Raw genomic sequence first — 20,083 nt, forward strand, 5'->3', positions numbered from 1 at the left:
GCCTCTCTCAGGATCTGGGAATGTTTTACAGTCAGGCAGCTCCGGGTATCTCCCCTGGCATCAGCTGGTGCAGGCTCAGCACTTCCTCTCCCCATTTTTCCATCCTAAATTACACCATTACTGCGGAATGGAAAAAGCAGATATTTTATGTGGTGTCTGGGGGTGGAGACAGGGAATTCTGGCTCCTTTGAAGAGGGAAAGAGAGCTGCAAGGCTCAGAGCTGAGGTTCCCACCACTGTGCCAGCAAGATGTTCCTTCCACAGGGGCAGGAAGGCTGACACTCACGGACAACACCGAGAAAATCCCTATAGGACACAGTAATGGTACCCAGCTTCTCCTGGTCCCGAGGCAGCTCCAAAACGCCTTGCCAAGGCGGATTCTCTTCGCCTTCACCAGCGCAGTGGTCCCAACAGGGTCAGTCTGAGCGCCTGACGCCTCTGCCTCTATCCCTCCTTTCTTCACACGGTGACAGGGTTGTCCCTCCCATCCACCCCAGCAACTCGGGGCCGCTCAATATCCAAGATGTGATAGCGTCGGCCCAGATGGGTCAAAGCCAATTAACGTCAGAACAGCCCATTTCAGTGGCAAACCTTCTGACAGAGCAGCGCTGACGGGAGCCCGGCGCTGGCCCCGCTGGCTCCACCCGCAGGTTCCTCCTGACCCACACCCCTTCCTCCTGTCCCGCCTGCTCCCCAGACACGCCACCAGCAGATGTCACATCCCAGCCGGCCTCTCCTCGGGCTCTGGTGGGCACCATGGGGTGATGGCAGCAGGAGCCACAGCCCTGCTGTGCTGCAGACACCCCGGCAGCATCAGGGACGCTCTCCGGGCAGAAGCGAGCTCACCGCCCTCCACAGGCTGAGAAGCTCCCTGCGAGAGGGCTTTAATCACATTTCCCTGTGTGCTGTTCCAGCAGACAGAGATAATGAAGGGTGGGATGGAAGCGGTGTCTGTGCAATCCCTGCAGCAAGAAAACGCGGAAAGGGAGGAGAGGAGCAGGGGAACAGCTGGGGAGCTGCTCCCACTCCTTATCCCTCGGCTGATGGGGACAAGTGACCACCAGCAAACCCCTGCTCTGTCCCGGCTCAGCTGTGCTGGAGCCTGAGTCTTCAACCTCTGCAGGACCCCACCCCATCTCACCCCATCCCATCCCACCCCATCCCACCCCATTCCATTCCCCATTTCCAAGCCCCGGGAGGCACCAGGCTCTGCAGTCCGGGATTCAATCCCTGTGCAATGTGAATAACCAACCCTGCAGGGGGCAGGAGCGAATTCCCTGGCAGTAGGGCTCGCTGCTCGGGGCCCGTAGATCCCTCTCCTCCCCTCTCCCGACTGGAATTGGCCGCTGTGCCTGGCACGTGGCTGTGCCGCCGGGAGGAGCAGCCCTGCTCCACCTGCCATCTGTCACCTGGCCCGGCGGTGCCCGTGCCAGCGGGTGACATATGGCACCGGAGCTGCCCCTCCTGGCCGGGACAGGGCTGTGCCCGCGGCTCCCTCCCCGCAGGGGTTAAATCTTCCTGCAGAGGGGACCTGGCCCATGAGGAGCAAGGGGCAGAGGCGGCCGGAGCGTCTTGTCCTCAAGGCCAAGTCCTGAGGGGCGTTTGTAGGGACGCACAGAGCACATCGAGCCCCGCTGCCCTCCGGGGGTGCCCAGAGCTGGGACCATCACAGGAATGCAGAGGAATTTCCGATGCCATCGGCGGGGACGCGGTGCCAGTGCCAGCTCCCCGGCCTGGCTCCCGCGGTGGGTGCCTCTCTCCCAGAGCCGCTCAGGAGGGTGTGAGCATCACCCTCCGCTGTGTGGAGCGCTAGTTTCTCCTCTCACTGGAATGAACTAATTTTAATGAGGTTTATGGATGTGACAAATACACAAATGGGGAACAAAGGAGTGCCGTATCCCGGGTAAGGACCTGGGGTGTTTGCAAGGCAGCAGAGGAGAATGGGGGATTTTTTCTTCTCTCCGTAATTATCGCAGGAAGGTGAACAGCAGGATGGGAAAGTTTTAGGGCAGTGCAGCTGCTCTAAGAACCTTTCACATCCTTTGAGTGATTTTCCCAACAGCTCCCTGACATCTGGCTAGGATGTCTGCTGGGATCTCACCACCAGGGAAAAGGGAGTGTGGCAAGGCTCAGCTCATTTTCCATGAACACAGGGCAAGATTTGCCCTCTCCAAACATTGTTTAGGAATAGAGCCATGTTTATGGAGAAGTGGGAGCTGGGCCCTGTTCCTGTGAGGAGTGAGGGTTCACGGAGAGCTGCAGGTTCCTTTCCTGGAATTGCACCCATAATCCAGACTCACTACAAGCCCCCTGCTGCAGCCAACCTCACTGTCCAGCGAATGACAGGAGGGATAAATGAATGAATGCTGGCTAATTAAGCAATTGATTACTGCAGGCTCTATGGCAATGCCTGCTGCCACTGCAAACCTCCCAGAGCCACCCCTCACACCCAACACCCCTCAGATGGGCAGCAGGGGAAGCAGGAGGGGACTGGAAATTAAAATGTTATTGGAAAGTTTAATTATATCTTCATGATTTGTCATTCCAGGCGCGGCGCTGGAGATCGTTCCTTGTGCTGGGATGAATTTCTGCTGTGGTTCCCCGGCTTGCCGGGTGCACAGGGTGGCAGAGGGGCCGTGCTTGCAGAGCAGGACCCACTCCAACGGCGCATTCCCAGGTATGAATGGATCTCTGGGACCTGGCTGTCCTCACAGCGGGTCAGTGACCTCGGGGCATCCTGCCTTTGATGTGCACGGCTCTGGAACGGGATGGATCCCGCAGGCACTGCAGACAGAGCCGGCCTTCCTCTGCCTTCTGTGCAGACTCTGATTAACGGGCAGAGCGTCTGGCTCCTGTTTTCCCAGCCACGGAAGGATCCAAATGAAGGCTGGCTGTCCCTGATTAACCATTACCCTTCCCACGCCTGTTCCCAGTGTCGGGATTGTGCTCTGCTCTGCTTTGCCACCCCTGTAGATGACCTGCTGCTGCTCCATTACAATTAAAACCAGGAGCAGTGTTTGATGGTATTTATTGAGGGGAAAGTGAGGATTGCTTCATCCTCCTCTTGAATTACATCTTCTGCTTGGGAAGAGCTGACACAGAACCACCTGGCTGCCTGTCACACCCACACCAGGTCCCACTCCTGGTGTCCCAGGTCGCTCCCAGAGATCTTTGAGATGTTTCAGGAACCAGGAGAAAAGTGCTGGCACTGTGGAAAGCCTCATGCTGCTCGTGGGATGAGTATGCCTGGCTGGGCTGTGTGCTTGGTTTAACGGGAACATGCACTGCTGTGCTGAGCCCCCAGAGGCTACAGAGTTGGACCCACAGGTAACAAAGCCCAGAGCCCTGCTCAGTGCCCAGAGCTGGGACCACAAAGCTCCAATGGGATCCATCTCCATCCAGCACCCAGCATGGCTCCAGCACTTTTCCACCACGGCACTATTGGGGTCACACTGATCTCTGTTGACCCTGAGGTGGCCACTGGCTGGCTTCTGGCTCCTCACTGGGCACCAAGGATGCCATGTTGGTGACTGCTTTGCCTCTGTCCCACCAGGAGAAAGCCCTGGGACCATGCAAACCACACTTTATTGTAGGGACAAATCACACTCTGCCTCTCCCTCAGCCCAGGGGTTGGTTAACAGTGTACACAACTGGATTTTCTGCAGGTAGCCCAGAGCAAACCCCAAAAATTACCCCAGGAGTGTGACAGGGGCATTGGCATTACGCTGCCATGGAGCTCTCTCACAACCAGCAGGACAACAGTGATGACAAATGACACTGGCCCTGTAATTACAGCCAGCCTCCGCTCAGCCAGTGCTGCTGCATTATTGAGAGCAACCGAAAATACTCCCAACTCAATCATTAACTGATCTGGGCCTCATGGCTATTGGCTGCCAGGGCTGCCTCAGCCTGGGGTGACAGAGGGGACAGTCTGGAATGTTGCAGAGGTGTTTACACATCTTCTGTTTCACAGGGATGAAGTCCTGGGGCAGCAGAGTGCCTTGGAGGGATGCCACACCGATGGGAAAGTGGCATTAGGATAACATTAATTGCCTTAGCGTCAGGGTTAGCCCTGAGCTGAGCTGAAGCAAGGCAGGGGATCAGGGAACCCATGAGCATAGCTTTGCTCCATGCCCAAGGTGGAACCTGGAAACCATCTGGAAAATGGCTTGGATGGGAAGAGTGAGGAGGAGAGCAGGGAGGCAGGGGGGCTCCCCAAAGCCTGGGGGAGCCTCATCCCATAGCTGCTCCAGGAGATGCTCTGCTCCAGATGTGCTCGTGTGCAGCCAGATGTGCAGGTGCTCAGAGCAAGATGCACATTGGAAGAGCCCGGGGAGGACTTAACCCACACCTGCAACAACCACAACACCTTGGGCAGAAATTCCTCCAAAGCCCAAGAGAAACCCCAAAAGAGATCAGAAAAAAAGTGATTTTTCTATTTTCGGAGCCATTTTCCATGAGAAAAGAGTTTGATGGAACATTGTAACCCCACAGGTGTGTGGGCAGGTACAACGCCCCCATTGCAAGCTGTGTCTGTTTACCAGAACATCCCCTCCTGGGTCACTGCCCTGGTCAGCAAGGCAGTGACCTGGGGGGCAATGACTGGAGGAGACATGAAAGGCTTAGCCAGGACGGTGACAGTGACATCTTCCTCCAAGGGAGCACCGAGCAAAGGTGACTCAGTGGCACGGGCAGGGGACAGCCACCATCTCCGCAGAGCTCCCGTGGGGTGTCCCAGAGCTCCCCGAGCCCAGGACAGCTCTGAGATCTCTGTGCCAGCCCTGCCGGGACAAAGCAGCGCCTCTGGGTCCCGAGCAGCCCAGAGCCCCTGGTGCTGAGGAAGGGCCGAGCCTGCACCGAGCGGGAGAGGGCGGACACAGCAGCTTTGGGCTCTGCTCTCTGCTCACTTTCCTCCCTGGAATTCCTCCGTTTCCTTCCCTGTTCGGCAGCGCGGTGAGGATGGATGCTGGATGGGCCGGGCTGCTCATCATTCTCCTCCTCCTCCTCCTCTCCGTCCTGTGGTTCCCGGTCTGGAGGAGTGACATGAAGAGGAGCCGGCTGCCTCCTGGCCCAGCCCCGTGGCCCATTCTGGGCAACCTGTGGCAGAAAGATGTCCTGCCCCTCTACAGGCACTACGAGAAGGTAAGGGACAAGTGGCCACGCTGGACCCATTCACAGCCCCCGCAGGACACACGGCAGCAAAGTCCTGTGCCAAAATAAAAGGGGAATCCCACAGGTGACCCTTCCTACTTTTCTCTTCTTCCCTCCCTCATCTCTTGCTCTACCAGAATTTTCTAAATCCCTACTGCTGGGAGCAGAATCAACTCTGGTATTGAAGCCTTTCTCCTCCTGTAAGATACCCATGTGGTGACAATGCCCCTCAAGGGCTGCAGCGCTGCCACTGTCCAGAGCTCCTTCCTGGAGATGATGCTTTGTACCCCCCAAAGTGGCACTGGGATAAAACTCCCAGGGACAGAGACAGGACAGGGACAGAGGTCACAGAGGGAGGCACTTCCCCTCCCTGCTGGGCATTCATCAGCGCTGTGGGCTCAAGTCCCAGTTTGATACGAAGTGAATGAACTGGTGTGGCACCCTGGCTCACAGAGCTCCCCATCCCCCCAGCTCAGCTCCACCTATGGTCCCATCTTCACCGTGTGGCTGGGGCTGAAGCCGGTGGTGGTGCTCTGTGGATACGAGGCGGTGAAGGATGCCCTGGTGGGACACTCCGAGGAGTTTGGGGGCAGGCCCGAGATCCCCCTCCTGAAGCAGCTCTCCAAAGACTATGGTGAGTGCCTGGATCTCTCCTGGATCTCTCTGGGTGAGCAGATGGACACACCCGAGTCTAACGAGGGGCTCAGCACCCAAGACCTCAATCACCCATTTCCTGCTCTGTAAGACCCTTCAGATCCTAAGCCCCTTGTCCAGGACAGTATTAATTCCAGTTAGGCAATTCCAGCTTTGTTCTGAGTCGCTGCAGAGATCCTCATCCTTTCATGGACACCATGCACACCTGCATCGCTCCTGGCTTATTGCCCTGTTGCTCCTCAGCCTGGCTCAGAGCAGGGTTCCCACTCCTGGGGAGCAGCAGGGTGAGCAGGGGCTGATCTCCTCTGTGTCCCTCCAGGATTTGTCTCGAACAATGAGAAGAAGTGGCGGGAGCTGCGGAGGTTCACACTCAGCACCCTGCGGGACTTCGGGATGGGGAAGAGCTCCATGTCCCAGAAGGTGCAGCAGGAGGCTCAGCACCTGGTGGAGCTGCTGGCAAAGCTCAAAGGTGACGTGCATCCTGTCCTTGCCGGCCCTGTGGCAGGCAGAGGACACACACGAGCCCCATGGGACATGTGTGACCCCAGAGCTGTTTGCAGAGCCTGGTGTGGGTGACCCCTGCAGAGAAGGGCTGAGATTCAGTCCCACCCCACTTAGGGGGATGTGCTACAGCCATGGCTACAGGGCCAGGAAGAAGATCCTGCTCTGAACTGGTGTAGGGGTGGCCACAACCAAGGAACATTCCCTGCTGGAGGAACAGGAGTGGGGAACAGAACTGCCTGGGCCTGGCAACGCACAGCTAGGACGCTGCCCTGGTCACTCGGGGTTATCAGGGTGATTTCCTCCTTTCCAGCAATACTCAGCTCCTGCCAGAGCAAACACACCTTCTGGGGTTCTGGCAGATGCCTGTGCTTCCCAGTCCAAGCTGGGGGAGGGGTTCTGGGGCAGGGAAGTGGATGGAGGAGCCCACAGCTCCACAGCTCAGGAGGGCTCTTTGCTGTGGCTGTCAGGCCCAGCAGATCAGCCAGGGTTCAAAAACAGGGGCTCAGAGCAGGGGGAAGGGGTGCTTTCTGTCGTGAACCAGATAGATAACTGGTGACTTTTTGATGCTTTTCTCACCTCCTGTGGCTGCAGGCAATGCCTTTGAGCCAATGACCATGTTCAGACTTGCGGTGTCCAACGTGATCTGCTCTGTGGTTTTTGGGAGCCGCTACAGCTACAGTGACGTGGCTTTCCTGGAGCTGCTCGACGCCATTGGGAACTACATCAGCTTCTTCCTGTCCCCCATTGCCAAGGTGGGAACCTGGTGTGCTCAGCACCCTCTGTCTGCTGCCCTCGGGGGCTGAGGATGCTCCCTGGCTTTGGTGGGACATCGTGGCTTTGAGGGAGGGGCTGGGAGGCTGTGCCCAGGAACCTGAGCCCTGCCATGGCCCTGCCTCCGCAGGTGTACAACACCTTTCCCAGCATCATGCACCGGCTCCCAGGGCCACACAAGAAGGTCCTGGCCGACTGCCAGAAGCTGAAGGACCACATCCAGGAGAAGGTGCAGTTCCACCAGCTGACTCTGGACTCCAGCTGCCCCCGGGACTACATCGACTGTTTCCTGATGAAAGCAGAGAAGGTAGAGGGGGGGCTGCCCTGCAGCCTGGCTGCAGCCTGGAGTATCACCCAGACAACACTGAATCCCCCTCACCACATCTTCTTGCAGGAGAAGGGCAGCCCAGAGCCCATGTACAGCCCCGAAGACCTGATCATGTCAGTGTTCAACCTCTTTGGCGCCGGGACAGTGACAACCAGCAACACCCTTGTGTTCTTCCTGCTGACGCTGGCAAAGCACCCCCACATCCAAGGTACGGCAGCAAAACACAGCTGCTCCTGTGCCTGGGGTGCTCAGGGGGCAGAGGGTCCCCACCCTGGATGGTCCCGTTTGGGGGCGGACCCAGATCATCCTGTGGGGTCATCCAAGGGTGGGAGCTGTTAGACACAGACTCCTTCTCACAGGCCAGGGGGATCCGGGTGCTTCTCTCTGTGCTCCATCCCTGCCCATGCAGATGGTCCTGGACTGGCCAGTGGGAGATGCTCTGAGCTTGCCTGATGCAGGGAGGGATGAGGACAGAGTTTCGTGGCTCTACAAGGAATTAGGCCAGGTTGCTGCCCCTCTAGCCCATCCCCAGGTTATAAGTGCCCGTGGAGGCCAGTAGGAAACTCTGGGGAGGCTGCACAGCAGGTACCCAGCCCCTCTGCTGTCCCCAGCCAAGGTCCAGGAGGAGATCGATGCCGTGGTGGGCACTGGCCGTGCCCCCAGCACGGAGGACAAGCTGAGGATGCCCTACACCAACGCCGTGATCCATGAGCTGCAGCGCTTCCACAAGACCCGCATCGAGAACTTCCCGCGCATGACAACACAGGACGTCCTGTTCATGGGCTACACCATCCCCAAGGTACACACAGTGGCCTCGGAGCCTGTGTCCAAGGGAGAGGTGGCAGCGGGGGCTTGAATGACATTTGCCTTTGTCCTCGGACTGTTTGCACACAGCTGAAGGTCCTGGGTCTTTCCCAACCCTTGGTAGCAATGACCTTTCAGAGGGGAGCAGAATACCACTGCCTGCCCTGCCCACACCCCGAGTTCCTTCCTTGTCCATCCTGGAAAACAGCTCCTCCCACCAGGGAGCCGTGCAGGGCTGGAGCAGGAGCCCACCCCGGGGTGGGACCAGGCCAGACCCCCCCCACTCTTTGGCAGATCTGGGGACAGTCATCCCTCCTGGTCTGACCACGAGCATTGTGTGCAAAATCCACCCTGAGGGAACATCTCCCACCTTTGTATTTGGGGCAGCGAAAGGAGCTTTAACAGCAACCCACGGAAATAACTGAGTAATTTGTGTCTCATGAGCTGCACAGAGACAGGCAGGACCATGGGCACAGCAGAGCCCCACATCAGCTGTCCCAGTGGCACAGAGCCACCATTCCAGGCTGCCTCCCCATAGGAACCTGCTCGGGTATTGGGGTGCAGCACCCCACCGTGTCCCCTGGGTGCTCCTCCCTGACTAATCCACCCCAGAAGAGCCCATGGTGTGGTACTGATGTCCCTCCTCACATCCCTGCCCCATCTCTCTCCCACAGGGCACTCCTGTTATTCCGGTACTTTCCTCTGTGCATTCGGATCCAACCCAGTGGGAGAACCCCAAAAAAGTGGACCCCGGACACTTCTTGGATGAGAAAGGCGAGTTCAGGAAGCGTGAGGCCTTCATGGCATTCTCAGCAGGTCAGTGCTCCCCCACGCTGCCAGCTCTGTGCCCAGGAGAGCCAGCACAGACCAGTGGCACCATAGTGCCACCGTCACCACGGGCTGCCTGCCCAGCCTTCTATCCCTCGGTTCCCCACCGGTGTCACCCCTCTCTCCATGCCCAGGGAAGCGGATGTGCCCGGGGGAGGCACTGGCCCGCATTGAGCTCTTCCTGTTCCTCACCACGCTGCTTCAGAGCTTCACCTTCCAGCTGGCCACTGAGCACAAGGAGCTGGATTTGTTCTCTCTGTGGCTCGAGATTGAGAGGAGGGCGATCCCGGGCAAGTTCTTCGCTATCCCACGCTCAGTGTCCTCCTAAGCTGGGAGAGCAGGGCAGGGAAAGGCTCTTCCAGGTACCTGCACCCCTGCCCCAGAGCGAGCCCTGTGGCCACGAGGGCTCAGCCACAGCCACCACCAGAGGGACAGTTTGGGCTTGGAGTTTCTCCAAGGAGGAAAAATGAGGATCATGTTCCTGGCATTGCTTTTCCTCTCCCATCCTTATCCATGCTGTTTGAGCTCCTCATGGCAGGGCTGCCTGGGGCTCCTGGGCTGGGTGGGGGCTTCCTCAGTTTGGTGATGGATTCAGACACCTCTGCAATAAAAATAACAATCTCAATAATAAAAATAAAAATCAGAAGAAGATATTGGTGTTTATAAGAACACTTTTGGTGCCTCTTGCATCCAGCTCTTCCCAGTGCAAACCTCCCAGACACAGGATTTCAGCTCTGTGTCTCTTCCTGGGGTGTCTTCACCTTTCCCAGAATAGCTCGAGCCAGGAAATCACCCAGGCATCAATCCAGTGCCACCTCTGCCATGGCAGGGACACCTCCCACTGTCCCAGGCTGCTCCAAGCCCCAGTGTCCAACCTGGCCTTGGGCACTGCCAGGGATCCAGGGGCAGCCACAGCTGCTCTGGGTACCCTGTGCCAGGGCCTGTCCACCCTCACAGGGAACAATTCCTTCTCCATATCCCATCTAACCGTGCCCTACAGCAGTTTGAAGTCACTCCTCTTTGACCTGTCACTTCAGTTCCTTGTTCCAAGTCCTTCTCAGCTCTCCTGGAGCCCCTTCAGGTACTGGAAAGGGCTGTCATCTCTCCCTGGAGTCTCTTCTCCAGGGTGAACAATTCTCTCACCTTCCAAAAGCACACACTGGCTATCTCGGTGCTAGGCTGTGCTTCTCTGATTCCTTCACATCAATATTTAACTCCAGAAAATGCCCTCAGGTGCCAGTTCAGCTTCGTGTGCAACTGCTGGAGTCACTCCAGCACTCAGCTCCTGAGGGGAGCTGGCAGGGTGGGATGTGTTCCCAGCCCTATTGTTGCCCCTGCCTGGGGGTGAGGGTGCTGCAGAGGGTGTTGTGTCAGCAGTGGGTCTTGGGGGCCCTATGAAGCCTGGAAATTCAGGGCATGGGGAAAAATTGGGTTCTCCAGGGGTCTCAGAGTTGGTTTTGGTAGGGTTTGCCTTGCTGGGGTGCTCCTGCAAATATGGAGAAGGGGACAGCAGGGACTCTGCCCTGGGGAAGGTGACTGTGCCCTGCTGGAGGGAGGTGGGATCAGGGACCGGTAAATCCTCCTGCCTTGTCCCAAATGATGCATAAGCCAACCTTTACTCTGACTCTAAGTGCATTTGGGACTTTTAGATTACTAAATCAGCTCTTTTCATAATCTGGGGAAGCTCAGGCTGGCAAAGTCACCTGCCAAAAACGTGTGTGACTAAAGCCTTTGCTCAATCTCTGCCTGAAGCCCTCGGTCAGCACTGTGACTGTGACCTGCGTGACCTCTGGGCTTCTGTGTCTAAAACCAAACACCGGTGTCCAAAGGCCACTCATGCTCCGTTTCCCGCAGCGTCTCGCAGCCCATTTGTGTCACTGCCCAGCCCAGCCGTGCTCGGGGCTGCCATGGTGACTGCGGGTCCCCATCCCGGAGGGGCTGCTGGCATCCTCCGGCACCCCGACATCCCCCAACATCCTCCAATATCCCCTGGCACCTGCCATCGACCTGACATCCCCTAGCACCCTGACATCCCCTAGCACCCCGACATGCCCTGGCAGCCCGACATCCCCCAACATTCCCCGGGCGTCCCCCGGCGCCGCCTGCGGAGGGGCTGTGCTCGTGGGTTGCGCGGCTCTTAGCAGCATTACGGCGGCGGTTGGAGATTACGGTAACTGTCGCGGCGGTGGCGGTGCCGGTGCCGGTGGCGGTGCCGGGGAGCCCTGGTGAGCGGCTCCCTTCCTTTCCCTCTGCAATGTCTCAGCTCCAGCCGTACTCCTCCTGATGAAAGTTGAGTAGCTAAAGGCAGAGAAGGTTTTTCCCGTGTTCTCAGTCCTTGGCATGAGCGGCCCTGCTGTGCCCCCTTGGAGCCTGGAGCTGTCACCTTGCCGTGCTGGTGACTGCCGGAGCTGGAAGGTGCAGAGCACAGAGCCAGCTCCTGCACTGTGTCCCCACCAAGCTCCCCCAGCGTGGCCCTCTGATCGCCTGGTGTTTCCATGCGGGAGGTGCCCTCGCCACTCCCCAGGGCAGGGGTGAGGGGGAAGAGATGTCACCCTGTCCCTCAGCCCCCCTGGTGTGAGCTGTCCTGCATACCAGGAGCGTTGCCAGCATTTTCCTGTGGCTTGCACAGTGCCAAAGTGATGAGTTAAAGACCACCCAGCTCTTCCAGGGCGGTGCTGACAGCTGTGCTGTCCATGGCACCAAAGCTCCAGCACTTCCAGGATTATAAATTCCCTGTTTTCCAGGTGGCCAAGCACCAGAACTTGCTTTGCACACGCCAAAACACGGCGTGCCCTGCCAGGAGGAGGATACTGAGTGCCCTGCTGCTGCAGGGACAGCTTACCTTTGTCCTTAGCTGATGTAGATGCCCCCATGGTTCCTGCATCTCTCCAGTTACATTCCAATGTCGGCCAACCCAAGGATTTCACTCGTGTCCTGCCGATCCAGCTGTCCATGTTCATCCTGGGTAAAGCTGCTCTGATTTTCCCGTGCTTTTCCCCTAAGGGTAAGGAATGGTCTCTAGAGGGGATTAGCCAACCTGCCCCTTTAACTTCCCAGGGCTTTTGGATCAAAAATCCCTGGATGCCTGTTCTGCTGTGAATGGCCACTGGGAATTCCTGGTCAGGCAGGTCCGGGAGGAGCAGGAGTGTCGGAGCACAGTACAGAAGACCCTTCTGCAGCTGCAGGTGGGACACCTGGGCTCCTGCCATTATTATGCACTTTAAAAAAGAGGGTTTTGCTGCTGCCCAAGCTGTTAAATGGAAATTCCTGTACCAGAGGCTGCCCCCCAACTCTGCCATGGCCCTTCCACATCCAGCTGCAGAGCTAAGCCAGGTGACATTTCACATTGTCACAAGGAACCACCAGGAAATGGCTTTTACTCTCCTTTAGACAGCCTGTGACTCTAAAAATGGATGCAAATATTCTTTAAGAAAGCAGCGTTTGGTCACAATGAAAATTTCCAGAGATAGTGGAGGGTGTCTTTGTGAGGAGCTGGGGGTAGTGGTTGGAACAAAGGGATGTAGAAGTACTGGGAGAGGCCTGGTCTGGCCAGTAGGACCTGCCACAGACCGAGCGAGGTGTGAAGGAGCCTCCCTCAAGAGAGACTGGGGCCTCTGCTGCTTTGGGTTGTGAAGGGAGCACAGAAACTCAGCTCTGTGCTGGCCTTCAGAAAAGGCTTCAGGGAAGGTTTCACCGGCTAGCAATGAATCTTGAGTGCTGACCAAGATGTTTTGAGAGCCTCTCATCTCAGTTGGATTCTGAATCAACTGAGTGCCTGCCAAAGGTGAGACGAGCTCAAAATTTTGCTGCTTACTAAAAGCTTAAGACTAGAGTTTGGAAAAAATTAATAAAAAACTATTCTTTTTCACCAGAAGTTGAACCTTAGGTAGATAAAGTGCTAAATGTAAGCCATTGTGTGCAGCTCAGCTTTGCAGGGAACCTCAGCATCCTGGGAAAGATGGGCAGCACCCCTGCATGCACGGGCTCTGCAGTAACTGCTGCCTCTGTTGGTTTGTTCCAGGAGTTGTGTCCTAGAAAAGCCATTCCAAACTATGCCAAAAGAGTCAATGTGCAAATTCCCCAGTTAAATGATGAGGGTGAGGTCATTGAAGTGAAGGACAAGGAGCAGACCAAGCGACGTAAATCAAAGGTTTGTTGGAGGCTGCTTGCCTTCCATGATGCTGCATGTCGGTGTTTGGGGAGCAGAGATCTGGGAAGACAGCACAGTGAATTTGGAATTGCTTTGTTCTTTCCCACTCCTTTTGGATTGCCCCATTGTAAGCAGTTCATGGGGACCAGGGCTTGCTCATCACCTTCTTACATGGGAGGGAGTTTGGGAGGCGTTCCCAAACTTCTGCCTCGTCCCTGTGTGTCCCCAGTCATGGCACAATCCTGGGGCCAGGGGCCTTCGTCCCACAGAATAAAGGGTGCAAATCTCAGAGCTTCCATTTATGCCACAGAACACGGCCTGGGAGCAACCCTGGCCTAAACAGGGTCTTGCTGCACTCTGGTTTTCCTTACTGATACTCTGGGTCTGTGCTGGGCTCACCCCTAGAGCTGATATGTTCAATATTATGGAATAATGCTGCTTTCCTGCCTCCCTGTGTTACTTTTCCTTATCTCCCTTGCCATCAGACGGAGGATTTCAGTCTGCACGAAGCCTATCAGGAACTGAAAACTCACAAGATTGAGCTGGAAGAGAGGAATGTCTTCTGTGGCCCCTACAAGACTCATGTCCTCATGGAGCAGTGAGTAGAGTTCCCAGCTGTAGGGCCAAGAGCAGCTTTAGGAAAGCTGTTCCATTCCCTGTGATCCTCCTGGATGTCTGGAGAAGGGTCAGCGTTAAGAAGTCTCCATTTTTTAAATAAAAATACCAAGATAAGCTGTTTTTAAAGGAATAAGGCTTAGTGATCCATGGTGTATCCCAAGAGATACGGGGCTGGGATGAGCCCTGCCCCTTCTACCCACCCTGATACAAAGGGGGGGATGAGCAGATTTAGGGACTATGCTGGTGCCCTGCAAAGGATTCCCCGTGGGAGTGCTGCCCGTTGTGCTCAGTCCAACACAGGGAAATGCTGACCCAGGCCTGGCTAATGCAGCCACTGCTCCTGTCCAGATCAGACAGCACAAGGAGAACCCATTACAGTGGTGGGGACTGGGTGGCCGCTGCCTCTGCCAACAGAAGAGTGAGGCTGCTGCGTGTGCCGGGAGGGAAGGAAGTGCCTCTGCTGCTGCACGGCCACGCGGGCCCCATCAGAGCTCTGTGCCTCCGTGAGGACCAAGGGCTCCTGCTCAGCAGCACCAGCTTTGACCTCAGCATCAGGTGAGCTGTGCCTGGGACACCCAACCCCTGGCAAAATGAGGGGAAAGGGAAGGATAGGGGTAAAACTTTCATACAAAGCCTGACTTAATCACTACAATTTCTCTCACACCTTAGTGGAACAGCTCCTGGCTTTAACCTGGTGTGTGGGAGCAGAGTTGGGCACATTTAATAGGGAATAATAATGGAATCACGTGGAAGGAATCCTAAAGTTCATGTGGTTTCTCCTCTCTTGGGTTGGTGCTCTGTAGGTGCTGGAATATTCACAGTGGTGCCTGTGTGAAAACCTTCACAGGTCACTATGCAACAATCACCTGCCTGCATTGCCACGAGGAGCACTTTGTGTCAGGATCTAGGGATGGGATGGTGAAAGGTGAGAGGAGCACCGGGAGCTCCAGCCAGAGGGAATCACTGGAGGATAACAGGCAGAGGCCAAAGAGCTGGTGGTAGTGAGACACAGGGATGGGAGTGGAAGGAAGGGTGGGAGTCAGAGGGTGTTTCCATGACAGCCTAAGCTGGGGACACTTGCACACACAGTCTGATTGTGTCAAGGACAAAATTCTCATTATTTCTGTTTTTATTCAGAACTAATGGCTTTGTGGCTGTAATGCCATCCCAACTCTTGGGCAAGTGGTATAAACTTTAAGCTTTGCCAGATGTTTCCTTACAGAATAAAGCTGAAAAAGATGTGCTTTTTCTGGACTTCACATTTAAAATTTTTTGCCATACAATTATGCTTTTTAAGCCAACACTCAGCTCTTCACAGAGCTGCAGGTACAAGGAGTGACTGTAATCCAACAGTATGTTGTACTCCCAAAACTCATCACTGGGGCAGATGTATTTTTAATTCTCCCTTTTGCCCCAACAGTGTGGAGCCTGAAGAGTGGGAAATGTCTCAGGACTCTGATGCACAGCAGCCCTGTGTGGGCAGTGAGGATGGACAGGACCCATGTGGTCAGTGGGGGTCACCGAGGGCTGGTGAAAGTCTGGAGTGCTGAGACAGGGGCTCTGATCAAGGTGAGTTTCCTCTTGGGTGGATAATTCTGTGGTAATTGGTCGAAACTCTCTGCTAGCTCATCATAGTTTTTTGCATTTGCCAAAGACTTTCTAAAAAAGAAAATAATCCTCCCAAACAACCCCCAAAGCAGTCTAAACCAATCAAGGAAACTGCAGATAATTAAAAAACTGACTTGCAACCAGCTGCTGATTTTAAGGCAGGGTATGATTTGCATCACTCCCATCACTGCTCGTTCTCCATAGGTTTGTTCATCTCTGCTCCCACAGAAACCTTCTGAACCTGGGGAGATGATGGGAGAGCTTCACTAACCTGGGCTGGAGGCACCAGGGCTCAGCCCAAATCTCACTCTCAGAAGCAGAATCTGGAGCTGAAGCAGCTGGGCAGCTGTGGGAGCATTGAGGCTGTGAATTCCCTGATCAGGGGCCCAGGAACAGGGTCAGTCCACATGTGGGAGAGGAGGGAAGCTCTTTACCTGCACAGAAATGGAGAGGTAGCCCAGATATCTCAGATATCCCAGCCCCTTCCCCCACAGCCAGGGCAACCCCCTCTTCCCTCCTGGTATAACATTCCAGAGACCACAAAGCTCTTGGTGGAGTGACATCTCGTCATGTAATAAAGATGGAAAAGGGATGTTATTCCATGCCAGGAGCTCAGCAGCAGCACCAAGCCCAGAACATTTCAGTGACTGTAAAATAAGCACATAGAGTGCACTGGTACAATAACACCCTATAAAACCGTATCAGGCTGGTGTCCTGAAAGCCATGGGACACCTCTGACAGATTTACATCCAGATTACTGATAGTGTTGCACCTTCTTCTTTTACTTTGCAGACACTAGAGAAGCACCAAGGCCCAGTTCTCTGCTTGTCCTTTGACCAGTGGCACCTCGTCACGGGGAGCAGTGATGGATATGCCCTGGGATGGAGCATGTTGGGAAGATATAGGAGATGCCTGATAGCTTTCTTCCATCCCAAGTAGGAATCAGATGTGTTTCACGTTGTATTCAATAATGGACTGAATCTATAAAGAAAATGTGCCCCTTACAGGACTAGAAAATGTCTTAATTACCAGTCTGAGGATTTGACATATCCCCATTTTCACCAATCTTTATCTCAAAGGCTCTGTCAGGCACCATGTGGTCAGAAGTAGCATTTTCAGTTAAGACCTGGAACAGCCTGAAATGCAAGCCCACAACACTTTATCACAACCAGGAATGACTAAAGCCAGACAGAGCACAGTCCAGTATTCCAAGAATCCCCCGCTGTGTGCCACGGGGTGTCACATAACCTGGGCAGGAATAGAGGTGGCCCAGTTTCATGCTGACCAACTGAGTGTTATGCCATTCTCTCAAACTTCACTTGCATCTAGGACTGTGAAAACTAGAGAATCATATGGTTTTCATTGATTTTCTTGGACATAAAACTGAAATTTCAAATGCAGCAGATGGCCATGACCATATGGTTGCTGTGGGGAGCGTGGAATCACAGAATCCCAGAATGGTTTGAGTTGGAAGGGACCTTAAAGATCACCTCATTCCAACCCCTTGCTATGGGCAGGGACACCTTCCAATGGAAGGATGCACTGGGCTGTTGGTTTGGACGTGGAGTGATCTGGACATCTCTGTCAGACCTTTGCAATGTCCTGATCAGCTCCTCAGTGCAGGCTATTGCTGCAGCCAGAGCTCTGCTTCTCCTGCAGGCCAAAAGAGCTCTCTGACCATTTCTTCTTGTGCAAGCACCATGGAAGTGCCAACACCTGGTGTGTTTTCAGGGAAGTCCTGTCCCTGGAGTTCCTGTACCTCAGAGTCATCAGTGGCTGTGCTGATGGACACATTCGGATATTCAACTTCCTGACTGGAACCTGCCTCAAAGTGTTGGAGCCCAGCAGCAGCGGGGACCCCCTGTCTGCTCTCCATGTTGCAGGAAACAGGTGGGTGACAGCAGCTGCCAGCAGGCTCTGACCCAGATTTGATAGATTAGAAACTTAAAGAACTGTGCATTTTCCCTTCTCACAAATAACTTTTAAAGGGCTCCACTATTAATTAACTACTTCAATAATCTGGTTTAGTTCACAATGACTGAAGAGATTTCCTTTGTCTCTTCAACAATGTACAATTTCCTGCTTCTCTATAGCTGAAGACACAGACCCAACTGTAAAGCTGAATTCAGAAATTTTTAGGAGGTTGGAGAATCAAGCCAATACCTGACAATCTCTGCCTATTGCCTGACCTACAGCCTCTTTATAAAGGCCAATAATGAGAAATCCCAACCAGACCAGCACAGCCCTTCAGTCCACACTTAGATGTCCCTGAGAGTATGGTATGTGTAGTCAGGCACTTTCATCCTTTAGCACTATTCTGATCTAGCTCTGTCCACTGCTGAAAATGTTCATCCTAATTATTTTTAAATTAATTTTGCCGTTGAGCTGAATGAAAAGAGCCCCAGAGACTCACACAGGGCAAGAGTTAAAACATGCAGGTCTGATTGATGGGGTTAATTGCTGCTGCTCCTTCAAGGAGAGATGATGATCTCGGATCTGTTTGAGGCCCCAGGGTTTGTGTTGCACAGGAGCCCCTCAGGCAGGACCTGCCCTACCTGTGATTCCTGTGCTTTTATGGCTCTTCCCTCCTTTCTCCAGGGTGGTGACCAACTTCCCCAGCAGGCTGCTGCTGCTCCAGTTCGAGGATGTGGTGTGGGACTATTCCCTACCCGCTGATAGAGAGGTGCTGAAGAAGGAGAAAAAGTCTCGGAAGGGGAAGCACCAGGGTGCCAGTGCAGAGCAGCAGCGATCCCAGGACAAGTCCCCGAGATCTCGCCAGCCACCAAAGAGCCATGGAAGACACAAAAGTATCACACTGAGCCTCTGCTTTTCTGGTTTTTCTAAACTGAGTCACAAACCAAGCAGCCACTGCCTTCAGCCCAGCCAATATTCAGACTCTCTGCTGCTGTCAAGAGCAGATGTGCTGTTACATTTCAATGGTTCTGTCATTTTCTAGGCTTCTGTGAAACCTTTCTGCCGTTTTACAAGGGCTTGGTGTAAATTCAACACATTTTTCAAGACAGGCACTGTCATTTTCCAACTGAGTAAGACAAATCAGTAGTAGTATTCATATTCACACAGCTGGTGGGGTTGGAAACATGCTGCTGATTCAGGGCTTGAATTATTCATTACAAACACCCAAAAAGTGAGAAAACACCTACATTCAGGATCTGCCATCGCTGGGAAAGGCAACTGCACAGAAACAAGCACCTTTTCAATTGTAACACAGTGATGTTATCTTGTTTTCAGTCAGAGCTATTCAATACAGTGTGATGACAAATCCAAACTGAGCATTTCAGATAAACTGATGGGCTGGGAAAAGGTTCTTGCTTTTCAGGCCAGCAGATGCCAACTGATGCTTTGCTTGGTAAAAGACAGGAGCCAGGGAACAGCTGGAGCTGGGCCAGGGCAGGGTCAGGCTGGATTTCAGGGAAAGGTTCTTTTCTCAGAGGGTGCTGGGCACTGCCCAGGCTCCCCAGGGAATGGGAACAGCCCGAGGCTGCCAGAGCTCCAGGAGCATTTGGACAGTGCTGCTAGGGATGCCCAGGGTGGGATGTTGGGGTGTCTATGCAGGGACAGGGGCTGTACTGGGTGATCCTTGTGGCTTCCTCCCAACTCAGCTTATTATGTGATTCTCTATGCTCTGCAGCGTGTGGGAAAGCGTCTCAACTCCAAATGTGTTGCTTTGTTTTTGGCTACAGGTGGTGAAGCTGAACAGGGCCCTGCACCTGAGGAGGCAGAAGCCACTTTGAAGCATGAGCTGTCCCAGAGACACCCAAGCTGTCCAATGACCCCTGACAAGTTCTTCCTAACAATCAACACTCTGCAGAGCTCTTGCAAGCCAGCCCCAGTCAGCCCCAGTCCTGAGTCCTCTGCAAAAGCCAGGGAAGCACAGCAGCAGCGCCCTGGGAAGGTGCCAATGTCCAAAACGCCCCTGCAGCACAAGGAGGAGCAGGCAGCCCAGCTCCAGCATGCTAGGCTGCACAGCAACTCTCTGATCATGGCCAAAACTTCCACACCCTTTGAAACCAAAATGCTGCGGCTCAGGCTGAGGAACTCTTTGCACAGCCCTACTGTGAAATCCTCCATCCCTGCTCCCTGTGTTGTACGTCCCAAGTTTTGTGGCTCGCTGAGAGAAAGGAAAATTCCCAATGGCCGCGGGAAAGATGCTCCTGGCCCCAAACATGGAGATCAGCTCATTGATCTCTGCACAGCTTCTTCAGAGCTGATCCAACCAACACCTGGCACAGCTGCACAAATGAGGAATGAAGATCCCAGGAGAATAAAGCCCTTCTGGCCCTACGGTTCCCACAGGGACAGTGGGCTCAGGCTCCTGACAGCAGAGCAGGAGCTGCGTGAGGCAGCTGTGGCAGCTCAGCTTCAGGCACAGCAGGCAAAGCCCACAGAAGATAAGGAAGGAGCCAGAAGGAAAGCCTGGCTAAGGAAAATTAAAGGCCTACCTGTGGATTCTTTTACTGGGGAGAGAAAAACACCTGCTCCAGAACTGGGGCATAACATATTTATCTGAGGTGATCCCTGAGTCCAACCAACAACCATGATTTGGGATTCTGGTGTCCATGTGGCTTTAAGATACAGATATATTCATTTATATATAAGGATATTTTGCATATGTAAGTATACTCCCTGTGGTTTTAAGTGTAAAACACA

General features: G+C 54.4%; 2 protein-coding genes across 3 annotated transcripts; both read left to right on the forward strand.

Moving 5' to 3' along the window:
- The first annotated feature begins 4,586 nt into the window (after window positions 1–4,586).
- Window positions 4,587–9,690, forward strand: LOC106862297 (cytochrome P450 2C5-like). Of its 2 annotated transcripts, XM_088176806.1 has the most exons (10): window positions 4,587–4,673; window positions 4,949–5,141; window positions 5,622–5,784; window positions 6,124–6,273; window positions 6,900–7,060; window positions 7,210–7,386; window positions 7,474–7,615; window positions 8,019–8,206; window positions 8,886–9,027; window positions 9,174–9,690. In XM_088176806.1, the coding sequence occupies exons 2-10, from the start codon at window positions 4,959–4,961 to the stop codon at window positions 9,365–9,367; spliced, it is 1,500 nt and encodes a 499-aa protein (XP_088032932.1). In that variant the 5' UTR covers window positions 4,587–4,673; window positions 4,949–4,958; the 3' UTR covers window positions 9,368–9,690. The 2 variants fall into 2 exon arrangements, with proteins under 2 accessions (XP_088032932.1, XP_014746717.1); XM_014891231.2 differs by lacking the exon at window positions 4,587–4,673 and having other exon boundaries at window positions 4,735–5,141.
- Window positions 9,691–11,859: 2,169 nt separating this feature from the next.
- On the forward strand, window positions 11,860–20,083 carry FBXW10B (F-box and WD repeat domain containing 10B). Its single transcript, XM_014891232.2, has 11 exons — window positions 11,860–12,004; window positions 12,097–12,224; window positions 13,061–13,189; window positions 13,675–13,787; window positions 14,156–14,362; window positions 14,611–14,732; window positions 15,228–15,376; window positions 16,208–16,350; window positions 17,147–17,305; window positions 18,014–18,222; window positions 19,117–20,083. The coding sequence occupies exons 1-11, from the start codon at window positions 11,911–11,913 to the stop codon at window positions 19,941–19,943; spliced, it is 2,280 nt and encodes a 759-aa protein (XP_014746718.2). The 5' UTR covers window positions 11,860–11,910; the 3' UTR covers window positions 19,944–20,083.

This window comes from Sturnus vulgaris, chromosome 20, assembly GCF_052056855.1.
Source record: "Sturnus vulgaris isolate bStuVul1 chromosome 20, bStuVul1.hap1, whole genome shotgun sequence".
NCBI classification, from domain to species: Eukaryota; Metazoa; Chordata; class Aves; order Passeriformes; family Sturnidae; genus Sturnus; species Sturnus vulgaris.

Excerpts from the sequence above, each read along its gene's own strand:
- LOC106862297 (XM_088176806.1), top strand. The coding sequence starts at position 4,959 with ATGGATGCTGGATGGGCCGGGCTGCTCATCATTCTCCTCCTCCTCCTC. Across the intron at positions 5,785-6,123 it reads GCAGCTCTCCAAAGACTATG|GATTTGTCTCGAACAATGAG; the intron begins GTGAGTGCCTGG and ends GTGTCCCTCCAG. Across the intron at positions 7,061-7,209 it reads TCCTGTCCCCCATTGCCAAG|GTGTACAACACCTTTCCCAG; the intron begins GTGGGAACCTGG and ends CTGCCTCCGCAG.
- FBXW10B (XM_014891232.2), top strand. The coding sequence starts at position 11,911 with ATGGTTCCTGCATCTCTCCAGTTACATTCCAATGTCGGCCAACCCAAG. Across the intron at positions 13,788-14,155 it reads ACTCATGTCCTCATGGAGCA|ATCAGACAGCACAAGGAGAA; the intron begins GTGAGTAGAGTT and ends GCTCCTGTCCAG. Across the intron at positions 16,351-17,146 it reads ATAGCTTTCTTCCATCCCAA|GGAAGTCCTGTCCCTGGAGT; the intron begins GTAGGAATCAGA and ends GTGTGTTTTCAG.